Source organism: Numida meleagris, chromosome 2 (genome assembly GCF_002078875.1).
Source record: "Numida meleagris isolate 19003 breed g44 Domestic line chromosome 2, NumMel1.0, whole genome shotgun sequence".
Lineage (NCBI taxonomy): Eukaryota > Metazoa > Chordata > Aves > Galliformes > Numididae > Numida > Numida meleagris.
Genome location: NC_034410.1, coordinates 28453474 through 28471855, shown reverse-complemented (window position 1 = coordinate 28471855; position 18382 = coordinate 28453474). Strand labels below are relative to the sequence as shown.

The following is an 18382-nucleotide window of genomic DNA, read 5'->3' as shown; positions in this document are numbered from 1 at the left end:
AATGAGGTCTGCAAAGGGGTGGATCCTCACTCCATCCCTTCCAGTCACTCAGGAACATTGCTTGCACCTGAGCTCCCCTGTCTTAGCCCTGCCTTCCTACCAGGTGCTCAGTCACTGGTTCAGGCCATGACTTAGCATTTCCACTATACTAAGTAACAATTTCTTTTTGTAATAAGCAGTTATCTTTACTCAAAAGGAATCTGTTTTATTGTGTCCCTCCCCCAACCTTAAGCATCAGATTCTGAAAGTGAATCCATATCTCCGATGTGAATTTCAAGGTTTGTAGTTGTTTGGGGTGTTCATGTTTTTTTAATCATAATATTCAAAAGACATAGTATTATTTATACAATGGAAAAGCTTTAATCAAACCATATGCTCCACTACCTGTCTTTCGAACACTAAACCAAGCTCACACTAAGTGTTCTGAGACATGACAGCTCTAAAGTCATCGCATTTTCAGTATTTCCTCAGAAATGCACAATTACTTTCCAGTATCGCCTACTATATTAATGAAACCAGAGCCACCCCAAACCAAGCTCTAAATAAATAAATAAAAATAAGGAAGACTCAAAATTGAAGCAGCCATAGAATATTATTTCAACTTTCATATACCTTCTCCTTAATACTCCTTCTCTGATTTATTACATTAATGCACAAAATATGGGGACTAGGAAAATTAACTGCTGCTAAGGACAGCTTTGGGATGATCTGTTCAGGTTCAACACTTCCCCTTTCAATCCTCGAGACAATTCCTTCTTGAGCAGCCCTAGGCACGGGACAGTCTGAAAGTGTTCTGATAAGCATGCCTTTCAGCTTCTTTCTGCCTCCTTTGCCAAAACAAGGAAGCACCTCTCCAGCAGAGGGACAGCCCTTTGAGAGCTACTGCCATTTGCACTCACTGCCTCCCTTTGCTCTGCACTCAGGTGCTGTGCTCCTTGGCAGTTTAATTTAATAAGCCTCCCTTTCTCTTCCTGCAGAGCTGTCTTTTTCAGGCTACAGCAGCTACCTACTGCACCAGAGGCAGTAACTTAATGAAGAAAAGGTACCGTGCACGGCTGTAATTCATTGTGATTAGAAATAACTGGAACATCATGCACCTCTGGTGGTGACATCTTCCAGCTCATCTATCGCTTCTGTTAGAGGCTGGACCAGGGACCATATTTTCTTTCAGCTCAGACAGCACTCAACACGTGGATTATGCATGTTTTAGCTTTAATTCTTTTCTCTTTTTAAAACAAATTAGTGGAGAAATAGTTGGTTTTTTTCCCCGCCTCTGGTGTTCAATCTCTCATCTAATCAAAACTTTTAGGTGGACAACAGAGGAATACATACTGCTAAGTTATTACAAGAATAATTTTACACCATCTGTAAAAATATTTGTACAACAGCTTTCCAAACACCAAGTCAAGTTTCTTACATGAACAAGATGACAGACCACTACTGACTCTGATGTCGTGCAAATACCAAACTTCATTCAGATGTCAAAGAAAAAAAACAGTTTCAAGTTGAGTAGCTGCAGATTACATTCATTTTCCTCATACTGAAAATATCCATTAAAAAATAAAGAAGTACTTTTATTTTCAAAAAGAAATCTAAATCCACCAGATAGCCACAGCAAACGGGGAAGGGGAGGAGTGAAGATTACAGTAGTCACTTATGTGCACTTATGCGCAATACATAAAATAAAAAAAAACAACAACTTCAGGGTTTTTTTTAACCTTAACAAGAGAGGGAGACCATTATATAGACACAGAGTGCAACTAGAACTCATCCTAAATCCTAATAAAATCATACAAACAATCAAACAAGCATTAAACACCCACCATTTATTTCTATCATTTTAATGAGAAATTAGGCGAATTTTTGTCATTAGTGAATACAGCAGAGAACACTTTTGAGGTTTTTTTGGACACCAGAGAAGCCAGTAGTGCTACAAAACTCACTGAATAGAGTTCACCACACCAATTACTGAAGTCTTTAACAAAATTATTTAATCAGCTCAGAGCAGCGTTCTGACTGCCCAGCTACTGCATACACCAATCTACTTCAAGACAGTGATTCTTGTAAGAAAACTGTGAATATTTAAAGATGAAAACTGCAAACTTCTTATGGAAAGTAAATTTTCCTTCAGGTACACAGAGTATTCCTACTACTGGGAAACACTAAACTATGGAGATCTAGTATTTTGAAGTAGAGGATGCAGAAAGAAGATTCAGTCCTTTATAAACTTATCAAAGAAAAGCACTAGGGTTTGCACGGGGATCCTTTTGGTTCCTGTATCTATAGGTCAGCCAGACTCCCAAAATCTGAAAGGAAAACACAAAGATATTATTAAGCAGAGGGTGTCCCCCTTGTCTCTCAACAGATTTACAAAATTTATTTTATATTTAAAAATTTGATAATAAAGTTACAGCACAAGGGCAGGATATTTTACTGTTGCTAAAATTGCACAACCCCACATAACTTTCCTAATTAGGAAAAAAGAACGTACCTTTCTCAGAAAGATCTCCTATCTAGCAACACGGAAAAGGAAAAAAGGACAGAACTGTATCCAAAATGCTAGAAGAATATTTATCATAGGAGCATCTATTACTATTCTTCTTCCTCTCTAAATGATAAATATTCATAAACATCTTTTTAGGATAGCGATACATAAAGCAATACCCTCCACACTCTTTCAGTTTACAGCTACAGCTTAAGAATAAGGCTATTTTTCCAGTACATTTTCAAGTTCTGTTCTTTTCTCCCTTCATTTCCACACCTCAGGTAGAACAGCTTCAACTTTTTAGTAAATAAACGTGGGCAGAAGTGAGATGGGTTCTGCTTTAGGTGCTACATCCCTTGCTGATTTAATAGTGACCGTCTGAAAACTGCTCTATGCAGTAGGAGCAGGATTTTAACATGTTATGAAAGATCTGCTCTGAGGATTTTTATTCACTGATTGATAAAGCAAATATGTGTACATGTACCATCTCCGTACTAAAACAAAGAGCCAGTATTTTATTTTTTTTTTTGAAACCTAATGCTTAAAATATAAGTTTAGTCATCATGGAATTGGCCTTTTGTACTACATGAGTCACCAAAGTAAATCGCCTTCTTCCCCCACTCCTCTCCCCCTCCAAAAAAAACCAACCTAAAACCAAAGAGCTTGGAAGGACAGGGTGTGGAGCCCAAAGTCCAGGGGAACAAACTAAAAGCAACAGCACGTCCACTACTTTTGGATAAAAATAAACCTAAAGAGCTGGCTTTCTGCAAAATCTACAGCACCACATTTCAATGTGGTATCTAGTCAATGGTTTGTAGAGTAAAGAAAGCTGTAAATATTCCCAGGCATGTTTTTGTTAGACTTCAGCAAGATGACAGACTGAAAAATTTTGACCTAATTAGGTTTGACTCCTGAGACAATACTGGGAGTTCCTGTAATAAATGCCCTAAACTTTAAGGCTTTGTTTTATGAAAAGATGGTGAGGGGAAACCACTCCATTTTCTAACCTATCCATTTACCTCTGTGAAACTGAAGAAAAGTCCTATGCCTCCAACAAATCTGAGCACCATTCCAGAATATTCTTCTATTATCGGTGCACACGGTTGACAGTGATGACTTCTAAAACAATCCTGTAACAGATACAAACAGAGAATTGCACCCCATTTTCTGATGACGCTTCACTGATCGGCAGTATTTTGTTAGCTCTGTAGCAGACTGAAAACCATGGTTTTGTTAGGAATTTTAAGACTCCAGCAAAGCAAGTACACAAATGACAACAGAATACAACTTTTAAAGAGTGCTCTGCGATACGGTTTCCAGTAAGTTAAGTAAGGGCCATAGGATCATTGCGACAACCAATTTACAGATTTGTTAAAAACCTCTGCCTTCAAGTAGGAAAGAAATTACACATTTTGGAACAAACATGATGAGAGAAAGAACTTACAGAAGAGCAGGTTTCATTTGGATCAAAAAATCTGAATCCACAACAATTCAGGTTTCTCTCAAGATCTGTTCTTGCACTTTTAGTGTTATTCCATCCCACCTCTAGAAGTTGACTCTAGAAGGCATAAGCAAATACATATTAATTGAACTGTTTTATATCTCAGTGGAAACCAATATACTAGGCAAAGTAGATGATCCCCTTTCACTGTCTTCACAAGAGTCAGAACAGGAGTTTCCCAAATATGTCTCAAACACAAACCTTATTTGTGTCTGCCTATTCAATGGAAAGAAGTCACAAAACAGAAACTGTCGTGCTTACCCAGTTTTGTTCCACTAATTACGTAACGTTTTACAATTAAACCCTTCAGATCCTCATGTCTAATAGGATAATATATTAAAAAATGACTTTAACATTCAAACAGTCTGGATATCTAATGAGATTGCAACACCTACCAGCAGCAAGTTTATGGTCATAACTCATTTTCTTCCAGTCTTCTTCCTAAACCTGACAAGAGCACTAGTAACAGGACAAATGACTAATCCAACTGGGACCGCTCAGATTTTAAGCAAGCCACTCTTTTACAAGTAGAGGAAGCGGATCATTTTGTCACAATATTCTTGCCCCTTCCTTATGCATTAAGGGTTATTCTCTATATCCCACAGAAGCTTGTCTCACTTTTCCACTGATGGATCATGTCCGTACAGTCACCACCTTTTCAATTACACAAGAACAATTCAGTGGTTTTTATCACCTTTACATTATGATTACTGTAGATTTCATCAGCTTATTTGGATCTGATGAACACATTATATAGTCAAGATACTATGCTGCTACACTTGTGACCAAAAACCTAGACCGGATCTTTAAAACCAAAACAATTTTTAGAAGACAGCAGAAAGGCAGGGATTTGAGAGATGTGTGGACACGCCACTATGAGATGAAGATTAGTAATGGGACTCAGTGGGTCAGGTTGGTGGCTGGAGTTGATGATCCTGAAGGTCTTTTCCAAACTAGGTGACTAGATGAGTATGATTTTTGAAGGCAGATTTTCTTAAAATATACACTCTACATTTAGAGGAAGGCTACATGTAAATATATGTATGTATGTGCACACATGTGTGCATGTAATAAAAATAATTTTATGCTATAGATTAACTGAGAAATTGGGAAGTATTTCTTACCTGCTGTTCCTTGTTCAGGGCCAAACAGGCACAGGAGACAGAAAACTGGACAATGAAGACTAGCAAAAGAATAATCATGTACTGCAAATAGTAGTTAAAGATGCATTCTCAAAAATTTTGCTTATAGAACATATACAGTATTTCTTATTTCATTGGATTACATCAGCTCCTTTGAAACAAAAGAACTACAGAAAAATTCTGACTAGATGTGGAAAAGATTAAATTGTATGTAAAGCAGAGGATGTTAATTATTTGGAGTCCACAACCAGAAAAATAAGAATATTATCTGATTTAATCTTTTCTCTCATCTGGACAGAACAAGTTTGTTATGCAAAGCAGCATCACAGACTGCTTATGCAGTGTCAGTAACACAAATAGGGACAGCAAAGCACCATGCTGAGAAGGCCTGTGCTCATTTCTAATCTGCGTTCACAATTAAATACTAGGTATGAAAAGAAAGTGCCTATTGGCAGCACATATGAGTATGCATTCCTCTGCCAGCTCCAATCATTTCACTGTCTGTATCATTGTCCTCCGCTGTTAAACCACATTAGTAGTTCACATACTCTAGGCTGCTTTAGGGTTGAGCACACAGTGAGAAGGACTTATGACACAGTGACTCACCTTAAAAGCTCTGAAAAAAATTAAATATTTCAACATTTTTAGAAAGAGAAGTGAGTATTTCTGTCTTCAGAGTGAAAAAAAGAGTGAAGCTGGGAATTATGTTTAATTTAGACTGCATTAGACCAAAACAAGACTGAATTTCTGCTTTCCACAAGAGTCTCTGCCTGCCAGAGCCGACTGTTCAAGTAACTTGAACCAAGCTGTAATCCATATAATGCATTAGAAGGATACAAAGAACAGCAACACTTGGTGATGTTTCACCGCACCAATCAATCCAACTAAGGCAATGAAGAAGAGGAAGATGCCTACAGCAATTGCCACTCCAACAACTCTGAAACTAGAGATGAGGCCAAAGCCAATTCCCCATGCTGCAATTCCAATCAGCAGCAGGCTCACCAGCTGGAAGGAAGAGAAAACAAAGAGTCAGTCTGCATATATAAGAGGCTCAACCTACACACAACTACGTTCTTTATGTTAAAGCTGTTATCAGAAAGGCACGATTCTTTCCAGCGCAAAGAGAAACAGCACAATCCTCAAACCAATTTTCCACTTCATTCCAGAGGTGACTTTAGTACCAGGTGTTTTAAGGCACATATATTCTCAGGCATCATCAATGTGGAGTTGTTCTAACTTAGCCTACCTACAAGTCAAGATACATTATATATCAGTGATTGACTAGACACACTGAATTTGTGTGGATTACAATGGAATTGACAAATCAGATAAAAATCATCAGCTTTAATTCATAGAAGAGAGGAATGAAAATCCCAGATGCTTTCTGAAATATACTATATTTAAAGAAAGCACGGCTGCACAGCTCTGGACATGCAAAAGAGCACACTTTGTCAAAACTTACTGTAATCTGAAATACAGTTGTATTAATTTATTGCAGAAGATTCTGTGTAGTTCATGTATATATATACAGGAACTAACACAACAGTTAACAAGGACACACAAATATATTTTTCAGATCTGTATCTCAAGGACTGCATGTCATGAAACAATAAAGGTGTCCTGTCTTTGCTACATAATTAGTCAGGAAAATAGCTCTACTATGAGGTCAATTCTATTTCAATGCCCAAAGCACTCTTATTCTGTTTCCTTCCTTTTAAAGATGGTATTCACAGAAGGTAAGTGGAATCTGTCTCAATTACTTCACTGGAATTTCTTGTTTATGCAAGCAGGAAGCTCCAGCCTTTCCTGCTTCCATGCCAAAAACATAGAACATAAAAAAAAAATCCAACATGAAAAGCTACAGAGAAACCTGCAGTGACTTACAGCAGAAGGTAAGCAACAGACAAAGCCAACCCAGACGCCCAATACACAAGATGCCTAATGTTCTCATCCAAACCAGTTAAACTCATGCACAACATATTATCTATTACATTCTCTGTTATACAGCATCAACTCAAGTTGAGAGGTTAAAATTTACATAAGCTAGACCTCACAAAAAAAAAAAAAAAAAAATACCCAGAAGTTGTATCAATATAAAAAGCATTATGTGCTCAGTTTAGTCCAGCTCCATGATTTTACTTGACAACAAATACAGAGCAAGCACTTACACTTGCTCGCTGGTTTCTGTCCAAACAAGATGTATCATGACATTTTACTGCTTATCCAGAGGCATTTAAAAAAGAAAGTAAATGTCCAGCCTAACCATCATTTCAGTGTGTTTACCCTAAAGCAGGTCACTTTTCTTGGTTTCAACAAGAACAGCGAGGATGTATTTTTTAGCTACAGTACCTTTCAGAAGACTGGTCTATGCAATGCTGCTTTTGAAACATGAAAAATCTAAGAGAACATCAAGGATGCTGTAAAACAAGTTGTGATGCTCATCAAGATCAAAACACGGTGGGCGTTTTCTTCCGCTTGTGTTCAAAGAGGAAAACACCTCAGAAAAGTTTTTACAAAAAGCCAGTAAACCTCAGGAGAAATTTAAGACAGGCCGCAAGAATACAAGGATATTTACCATACCTACATCTTCCTTTCACCACACTGAAGAGACAAAAAAAAATGGTATAAAAGTCAAGGAAATTTTTTCAATGATAAGTATAGTTTTACGATTAATTCACATTAATGTTGTTTCTCCTAAACAAAAAGCTTTAATCATCACAATCAGTCAAAACCAAAACACTGTGCCAAGTTGTTATGAATCGAAACTACAGGGAAGAGGAAAGAAAACAACAAAAAAGCCTGGGCTCTGACACAGACAGGTTTTCTGAATGTATGCAGCACAGGGCTATGTACTGCCTAATGTTATTGCTTAAAAATTAGCTTTGCTAATCAGTTAAGTGCAAGATCTATCTGTTCTGATCTATGTCCATTCACTTTATTGCATTGTCTGATACCACTGGGAAGAGTTATCTTACTACATAAGCATCAGAAGCAAACAAAAAAAGAAATCACATAATCCAATTTCCAATCAGAAAGGGCTGAGTCAGGCTGGACGGGGCTCTGAGCAGCCAGATCTAGCTGCAGATGTCCCTGTTCATTGCAGAAGGGTTGGACCAGATGACCTCTAAAGGTCCCTTCCATCCCAAATGTTTCTATAATTCTACATCCTATACTCTTCATCAGTTTCAAAACACTGAACTCACACTGCCACCACACAGCTTTTGAAGGTGTTGTCTCAAGCAGAATCTCAAAATGTGTCATATTTCAATTTATTTCACAAAGAAAAGCAGGAAAAGCACCTCCTAATTACTTTTATCAAGGCTTCTTTCTGCTGCCTGAGCTATGCTTGAAAACATTTATCTGTTCAGATCTTTGCTCAGTTATTTGTTAAGGAGTCTAAAATGATTAAATCAATTTTATTCTTACAAGCATCAAAATCAAAACCAAAATCTGTGCCTAAAAGATCTGTTGGATACATGCAATATTGGAGGAGCAGTGTAAAAGTTCTTGCTGCTGTTAATTCCCTCAGCTTCTGTTACTCAAAAGACTCGTATAAGAAATTAAGTCTATGACACTAGAAGTTATTACCGTGACTCTCTTGCCCAAAAAACTTTCCTGGTAGAAAGAGTTATGTACTAAACCTAAAACTGCCATGGTTTTCAATAGAGAAAATATTCCTTTAATATCTGTTGTTGAACCTCAAATGTTCAAGAATTAGGCAGTAAAAAAAAAAAATTATCTTCTCTTTGAAAATAGTAATTTTCTATTCTTTTAGGAAGCTGATGGTTGTCCAGTTCCTGAAAACATCTGGAAATTCATTACGATCACAGATTCATGTCACTGGGTTCTGGTTGTCAAGCAATGTAAAAGTGCTTCATCCAATCAGTCAGACATCACTTGGATCAAAGCCACTGTCGACTACTCTACTTCTGGCCACTTAAAAATGTGGAAAATTGACCTTGCGCTTCAAAAAATGGAGACAGAAAGCTATTTTTCAAAACAAATTTAGGATTAAGCTTGTGCCTTCTTCTGCACATTGAAAGATGAAATAAATGGCTGTTATTCCTTCATTTTCAGGCTTGGTTCGACACTCAGAATCATCCCTTCTGGTTTCTCATTACCAGTCTGACAGGTGGCTGCCAAGGAAGTATCAGGCATGGAGGCCAGCAGTTACCAACTTGGACAGCAGGCGTAAATAATTGCTCAGATGCAGATCGTCAAGAAATAAACTTCATCTTGTAAACTGAGCATATTGAAGAATGAAAGTGTTTTTCTCTGTTACTATTCATTCTGCTAAGCAATGAATACAGATATATGTAGTCTTATAGTGCCATCTCACAGCAGCAGCTTTGGGAGACTACTCTCAGAGAAGATAACATCATCCTTGGAAATCGGAAACATAAGTGAAATGCCATTTCATCTACACAAATCTTAGGTTATGCAAAACTAGCCTTCATTACTGATGTTTCAAATATTTACTTAATAAATCTAGCAGAAATAGATCAAATCACAGTCCTGTTTCTACTGAATAGAACAGGGATCCATTTTCCCACGCTATTATCATTAGTAAGCTGGGCACGTGTAGATTGGAAAAATGGAATGGACTGTACAATTGAATGGAAACTGGATGGGCTAGTATTTGATGGCTTAGCATCCAGTTGGAAGCCGGTAAGGAGGTTCATAGAGGGGCCAATATTATTCAGTACATTTACTGACAACTTGAGCAATGAGATGGAGTGAATCCTCAGAAAATCAGTGGATGATACTGAACAAGAAAGAGCAATCAACTCATCAAGTAGCAGAGGTTCCTTCCAGACAGACCTGATGGACTTGAGGAGTGAGCCAAGAGAAATCTCACAAAGTGCAAAATTCTGCACCGGGCTTGCATCTGTGCAGCTTGGGAAAGACTGGCTGAGCAGCCTTGCTGAGATAGAGCTGCAGATCACACAGACTGCCAAGTGGAATGGGAGCCAAGAATCTGTTCTCCCCACGAATGGAAAGCCAAGAGGAGTGGGATCAAAGGAAACTCAAACTGTGGCTTCACCAGCATTAAGTACTGTGTCCTATTTCAAACCCCTCAGGTCAAAAAGGAATGTGAGTACTCAGAAAGGGCCACCAAATGGCCTGAAGCCTTGGGGATAATGCCTGAAAATCATGTGACAGAGCTGCATTTGTTTAGTCTGACAAAGATTTAGTAGTTTAGGGGTACCCCAATAGCAGCTGAAAATGAAAGAGCATTGCAAAAACAATGGAGGCTAACTCTTCTTGGGACTGACTGATAGCAAAACAATCTCAACAGCCACAAGGTAATGGCATGGAAGGTTCTGGATGTCAGAAAAAAAAACATCTGCAAGTTGGTTTGGTGCTGCTCAAAGGTGCTGTTCTCAGAGGTTCTCAAGTCTCAGGTAGATAAAGGCTGGCAATCCAGCATCGCTCACAGTCCTGCTCAGAGCAGATGAGCCCCAAAAGTGCCTGCAGCCAATGCCCCCACACCACTGCTGGCTGCTCCACCACAGAAACCTTGCCACTCTCCTCACTAGAAATTGAAGTCTTACCAGAAGGACAGGGGCCAGATTTAGCACCTACCAAGCATTTTTCTGAACCACTTAATTAAATAGAGACTGCAATCATCTCCTAGAACTCCTTTTTCTCTTTCCTTTTCTCTTCTTACAAGCAGTTCTCAATAAAAGAGAAATGAATGACTCTTCAGAAGTACTTACACAGAGATTTAAATGGTCCCATCCACTTAAGGCATGTTTACATAGGGAGTAAACAGGCATTAAGAGCAAAGGAACGTATTACAATCTCAAACTAGTGAAAGTCGTCTCACAAAGATGCTACAGGCACATACTGTCCTCAAACTGGAAAAGCAAGACAGAGACAGAGGAAGTGTGTGTGTGTGGAGAGTTAACAGCAGCATTCTGAATTGCAAACCATCATTTACTATATAATAACTTCACCAACACAAACTCCAGCAACCCTGTTTAAAAAATGCACATACAAGCACAGGCTTAGCATAATCCAATACACAACTCATTCATTTGAAATTAAGTAAATGCTTTCCTGGAGCAGACCTCCAGGCAACACAAGTCCTAAGAGAACAGCAGTAGTTTTCACTATGAGGTCAAATACTTCTTGTATGGAGTCTGAAAAAGATAATTAAGAAAACAAAGCATATTGCCTATAGACAAGATGTTACTCCCATGTCAGCATCTCCATAGGAGAGGTTTTAGGGACTGTAAGTTCAAGATCAGTGGAAGGAATCAGATGCCATTCTTAGCATCTTCTATTATATATTAATGTGATTTTTTTTTTTAGTTATATGTACACGTATGTACATATGTGTCACACCTGAACTTCAGAGATATTCCAAAATAACAATTTATAGATGAACAAGAAATTCTTTGTGACAGAAGGTGAAGTCACCATGAGTTTGCTTGTCCTTTTCTCCAGTTAACTTACTGTTAACACAGTTAAGGCATTAGCCTTTATAATACTTCCAAGGGAAATGGAAACCTAGACAACTCCATAAATTACTATTTCTAACTCATCTAAAAGCAAAAAAGAAGACAAATTCTCCTAACTTGCAATACCCTTTAAGCCCAAGTCCACCTGTGCTGATGGTTGCTTATTTGCCCCAGTGATGCACTGGATAAATGTATTTCTCTTCATGCTTATCCCTTGTGTACTTCTGGCATGGTTACACTCTGTGTTACAAAAGGAAACCAAGATACAAAGAAATGACTTCACTCGACCATATCACCAACAAAAAATTCTGATGCCCAAAACAGTTCCTCCTTCCCTCAGTGGCATGCCATAAGCAAATCCCCTATTTTGACTAGTGAGCAACTGTTCAGCATTTCATCTAGCTTGGACTTCTTGCTTGCTAGGAAGCAAGTCATACACAGAATTTAGTGTTCTCGGTGTTTTCTTGTAGTCTCAGCCCAAAAAGGAGTTTGTAAAAACTGCATTTTAGAAATGTCAAGAAATATGGAGTCAGCACTTCTGGGTAAAGAGATTATAAAGCACTCGCACCACTAGCAGCAAAGGAAAAATTTAGAGAAGAGCTGTCGGGCTGGATATGGAATAGGAACTAAAATCAGAGAGGTTACACACATGGATATCCAACCTGCCTAACCCCTCTCTCCACACATGAATTCATATTCACAATACTTCACAGGGAGCTTTAGAATTTAAACCCCAATTGGTATTGATTTTGAAGTCAGATTTCTACCACGCTCCACTTCAACTTGGTCCATCATTTCTACATAGCCGTAGAGAATCTAGAAGAAAACTCCTCTGGCTCCCTGTGCTTCATCAGTTAATAAACCAGGCAGCACAGCGTCCATCTCTGACAAAATAAGACTAAGTGAAACTGATTTCTATCACAATTGCAAGCTATCCAATCTGTAAGCTACTTTACCTCCTCACAGTACTTCTTTGGCTTTATCAAAGGCAAAACTGGGGCTGAGCAGCTTCCAAAAGATTTCCAACAGAAAGCAGAATCTTTCACCTTTCCATGACTTATTTAAATGGGGAACAGTCAGTAGTCTGGTTACTGAACAGCTGAAAAGACGTGATGTGGAGCAAGACATTTATGTGAAAGGCAACATTCCTGTCTCTTATCTCAGATCCCAGTTCCTTTGGTCTGATGGCCGAGTACAGAGTTCTTCATGCTGTTGGCCAATAATTATGATCAAATTATTGCTGATCACATAACAAGCTACTTTAATGTTAAAATAGCAATGAGTTTTAACCCATTTTGTACTCCATAGCCTTTAGAAATTGAAGCCTTCTGCTATGTGGCAGGAACATCTATCAGCCACAATGTTTACTTATTTACTTTGAGATGGGAAGCATATTCAGGAAGCCCAGTGATCCCACAGATCCTTCTTCCAAACATAGCTCTCCCTCAACCTGAAAATAGCAGTAGATGATCAATGATTTAAGTTACAGTTAATGATTTAAGGCTACTTCCGAACATTCAGAGGGCTTCTCTAAGTCGTGCTTTTTTAAAATTATGACAGGGTCTACCTGCAGAGCTAGAATGGCTGAAAACATCAGTGATATCAAGCCACACCATGTTCCATGTAACCTTCTCCTCCTGCACCCTGCCAGTCAGCATGCTCAGCCTTCCCGGCTCCAGATGCAGCTATTCACTCTGTATGAGGCAAGTGAAAAAATAAAACCCACTCATGCTTGATCTAGAAAACCAACCCATGTCTAATTTCCAATGATGCTACCACAAATGGCTGTCATTTTGGCTACAAACTGACACACAGCACATCTGAGCACGTTTCCTGGCAAAAGTGTTTTGTTATTATTTTTTTGCTGTAGTCACTCTTTTGAATTCTGAAGCATGACCACAGAAACCTTCCCAAAAAGCCAACAAAAACAAACATACTAAATTCACGTGACCAACACTGACCTCCCCTGCCATGTACTTGGGATCTGCTGTACCACTGCCTGAATTGTACATCAAGAACAGATGGCACAGCCCATAGTGTTGCCTTCACCATGTCCTTGGGAAAGGCAGAGGCAGCTCCAAGGCGAGCTGCCCCATGTGCTGAGCACCCAGCAGGGACAGGAGTCAGGCAGCCCTGGGGCAAGCTCTTGGCACCACACTCTAAAGCTCAGACCAGAGATGTCAGGCACAGCTGCCCAAATCCGGGACTTTTTCTCCTCATCTTTGCATATTTACATAACGCGCAGAAAGCAATCTTGACAAAGGTGGCAGATAGCATGAACAGAGCAATTACTCTGCACTGAGAGAACAACAGACAGCAATAGGAGGGGGACAAAATAAGAAAACAAACCTTGAATTCCAATAGTTTGAAATGATGCAAAGAAAAGTGCACTGAATATGCAGGCTAGAAACACGTTCAGAGAGCAAAGTACTGTAAAAAATAAGAGAATTTAATAAGGTTCTTTCTAATGTTATAAGGAAATATGAATGCTCTTATGGCATGATCTCTGTGGTACTAAAAAATACATGTAATTTTAACGGTAAACCATATGTTTTAATTTAAATCAAATAGTCCTCTACGTTCAAGAAAAACTGGAAGCCTGCTCATCAAAACAAAGGAAAATGTGTGATGTTTGCTGCTGCAGGAAGAATTAAGTGGCTGCTCAGGTGATGTAAGCAGCACCTACTATCCAAATGAACTGTCAGTATTTTTTTTTTATTTTTAATTTGAATACATTTAATCTTGTGGCCCAGCTACCATTTCTGTCTTTCATCACTTGCCAGGACTTGGGAACTTTCCTTTTCTTTCCAAGAATCTGATTGGAAACAAGATATCAACTGCTCACACTAGAACAGAATTACTCAAGTCTTCCTTGGGAGGAACACCATCTGCTAAAGGAAATCCTTGTCTGAGTAAAGTGAGCAAATATTAGTCAGGCTAGCAACCACCAGAGTTCTTATACCTGGAAGGTAATCATTGAATGGCTAAGATTGGAGGAGACCTTAAAGACCATCTACTTTCAACCCCCCTGCCACCCACCAGCTCAGGCTGCCCAGGGTTCCATCCAGCCTGGCCCTGAACTCCACCAGGCGTGGGGCATCCACAGCTTCTCCAGACAGCCTGTGCCAGTGCCTCACCACCCTTTGAGTAAAAAATTTCTTCCTAACACCTAAGCTAAAACTCCCCTCTTTTAGTTTAAAGCAATTCCCTCTTGTCCTAGCATTATCAGACCATGTAGAAAGTCAGTCCACCTCCTGCTTGTAAGTGCCCTTCAAGTACTGGAAGACAGCAATGATGTCTCCTTGGAGCCTTCTCTTCTCCAAGCTTAACAATCTGAACTCTCTCAACCTTTCTTCATAGCAGAGGTGCCCCAAACCTCTTGTCATCTTTGTGGCCCTCCTCTGGACCTGCTCTAACAGCTCCACATCCCTCCCGTACTGAGGGCCCCAGGTCTGGACTCAGTACTCCAGGTAGGGACACTGATCTCCCTCTCCCTGCTGGCTACTGCTCTTTTCATGCAGCCCAGGATACTGTTGGCCTTCCAGGCTGCATGCACACACTGATGGCTCATGTCCAGCTTTTCATCATCAGGATGCCCAAGTCCTTCTCCACAGGGCTGCCTTCAGTGAGTTCCTCTCCCATGCTGTACTCCTATCCCACAATGCCTCAACCCAAGAGCAACACTTTGCACGTGGCCTTGGTTAAACCTCATTAGATTCTTGTGTGCCCACTTCTTGATCACGTCCAGGTCCTTCTGGATGGCATCTCTCCACTCTATTGTGTCAACAAATAAAAGGGAGATAATAAGGCTTTACTTATGTGTGTACCCTTGAAAGCTGCTGAACTCTGTGAGCAGCCATTTTAAACAGTTTGCATTGGTCTCCCATTCAAAGGGAAACAAGAATACAATCAACTACATAAAGATAAAATTGGTCAGATCCCCAAAACTAGTACTTATATGCAGACAAATAGCTCTTCCACTTAAAACCTAATCCCAGAAATATTTTTCACTTTATGCATACTAAGTCAACAGCCTTAGTTATTTTTCTGTTCTCTTCCTGTACGCATGAGGAACCATATGAAGTCAGCAAGACTCAGCATAGATACCAGACTTGTTCATACAAGATAAATTTAAAAATAGAATCAGAGCCTAAGGATATTTAGTCCAGAGAAGAACCAAAAGGCATCAGCCAGCAAATATCATCTGACAGGAAAGGTAAACGAGCAATTAGGTTAGCCGGTTTCTGGTTTCTTGCCTTAAACCAGTAACTGATGAATTACTGCCAGAACATACACCTCCCTTGGTGTACTACCATAAAAAGCAGATCAGGACAGCATCAACAACAAGATCAGGCTCCCATATCCTACTTTGTTGTTTTGAAATCCAAGATACTCCAGGGATATTTAAAAAAAAAAAAAAAAAGCAGAATACAAATCGTAATCCCTGACATTAGTTCTGAGGGATAATTCATTCCAAGCACGTGACACAGACACATATCAATGCCAGCAGGACAAACATTCAAGCATTACCTAACTGAGTTTCTGTCTCCCTCACTGGTCCTCCCACCAATTATTGCTGTGAATTACTGTTGTTTAAAAAGATCAACTTCTTGTTCTGGTGGTCTCCCACGTGTTTTTCCTGTTTGGAAAAACCCAGTGGTTGCATTGTCAGGGTTTTATCTAGACCAGAAACAGAGAAGTCCATGCATTTTCACAAGATCAATTCCTCCAGGCTAACTGAATATTTCATATGTTATTTCTGCAACTCAGAAATGAGAAGTGTTAGTCTTGAATTAGCCTATCTTTGATAGGTGACACAAGAAATAACAGGTGGATATTCTAGTTACTCTTAATTCAAAGTCATTCCTTCCTCTTGGAAAAGCATATGTAATGCATGGAAAAATTCCAAGTGACACCCACAAAGTAAATTCTGCTCAGAGACATCAGGCAAGATTCAGGTCATAGGTGCATTGTGCAGGTATTACAAAGAGAAGCACGGAGGTCTCAGGGATCGGTTCACTCCTTTTTGATGCTAAATATGCTCAAAAGACCTACCAGACCCTTTTGATCTGCTTAATATATCGCTGTAAGCGATGATATCTTCAGAAAAAGAACACCCACTGACCACAGCATTTCAAAAAGAGATGTATGTATGCATAGAAAGATTCAGATTTCTTTCAACCTTCTGTCATTCGAGAAGTAGCATCAAAAAAAAAAAAAGAGAGAAAAGAAAAAGGAAGACAAAAAAAGAAGCCTTTTACATTAGCTCCGATATACTTAAGGGAGAAATGAGGGTGGATCAATCCTTCACCTTGAGGAGTCTGCATATGCTAAGCTCACCTGCAACCATGGGTGGTCAATAAGGCGATGCCTGCCCCTCCCCTCTGCTCTGGCTGGGGCTGGTGTGGGCAATGCACAGTGTCACAGAGATCCTGGATGACTTGCAGCAGATAAGCTGGGCTCCCTATGCACGCTCCAGAGAATTTTTTAGGGACATCCTCTGCACTGCAAGCTCCTCCGAGCAGCACATGCAACAGCACAGCCTCTCCAGTGCTAAAGGGTTTTGTTCTGCTCTTTTCCCAAGGCAGTGTATTTAAAATACAAAGTGATGCTCACCAGTAAGCAATACTGCCTTCAGCACAGGCGCTTCTACGTCCATTCATGCTCTGTCACAGGGATTACCATCAGGTCCAATAACTGCTAGCTATGAGAACTGTTTGTTCTGCTGAGCAGTGATAAGACCTGTCCGCTCTCCTGCCTTACTTTCACTAAGGGATCAGGCTGCTATCAGGAAAGCACAGGCACTGCCTGCCAGCCCCAGCTCACCCAATTTCAGCACTGTGCATCACCCCCTGAGCACGGCTGTCCAACGCAGGGCTGCCAACAGGAACCATCAGAGGACATATTACCTTTCCAGAAGTGCTGCAAGAGGAAGCCATTACACGTTGCCCTATTTCTTTCTATTTCTGTGCCATTTGAAAACAGATAAGGAGAAAAAAAAAAAACATGCCAACACTGCAATTGGAGATTGTATAGTTTTCTATCGAGAAATACACCCTCGAACTCGCCAAGAAGAAAGCGGGCATCTACCTTACGGCAGGAGCCCCCCAGAAAATGGGTTATTTCAGCTCGCAGCAGCAGGGCGAGCAGGCACGGCGCTCAGCTCCCACTGCAAGGCGTGTCCTGACCCCACTCAGCCCCTTTGTATGGCACCGCGCACCCACGCGGGGCTTCCAGCAGAGAAGCACTTCTTTCAAACCCTCGGAACAACGAACCCAATCCCCCGCCCTCACGCTGGGATTCCCCTCTGCAGAGCCGAGCAGGGCCTGGCAGGCTGGAGGCCGCCCGGCCTGGGCTGAGCTCTGGATTTCGATCCCGGAGCTCCGCGTCCTCGCGGCGACAAACCCGAGGCAGCCGCCCCCCTCCTACCCCGAGACACGCACCGTGTAGAGCAGGTTGAGGGCGCAGAGGCAGTTCTTGGAGCAGGCGAAGCCGCCGCACACCATCGTGCCGCCGCCGCCGGGAGCCGCACCGCGGGAGCCCGCCACCGCTCCGCCCCCGCCGCCGGCAGCAGGTGAGCGGGGCCCAGCGCCGCGCCCGCTGGTTGGCCGCTCCCGGGTAAAGGTAAAGGGATGGAAATGACGCGCGGAGCGGGCTGGGAGGCGGCGGCTCTCCTCCGGGGCTGGGCTCCGCCGCCCGTCCCCCCCCGCCCCAGCCAAGCTGATGGGGCTCAGCCCCCGCAGCGGGACCTGGGGGTAGGGACACGTCCACTTGCACTGCTCTCTGA

General features: G+C 40.8%; 1 protein-coding gene across 1 annotated transcript; it reads right to left on the bottom strand.

Moving 5' to 3' along the window:
* On the bottom strand, positions 1196–18210 carry TSPAN13 (tetraspanin 13). The gene is made up of 6 exons (XM_021389074.1): positions 18039–18210; positions 5966–6133; positions 5111–5191; positions 3930–4043; positions 3505–3615; positions 1196–2306 (listed from the first exon to the last, which is right to left on the bottom strand). Exons 1-6 carry the CDS (start codon positions 18099–18101, stop codon positions 2232–2234), a joined length of 612 nt encoding a protein of 203 aa, XP_021244749.1. The 5' UTR covers positions 18102–18210; the 3' UTR covers positions 1196–2231.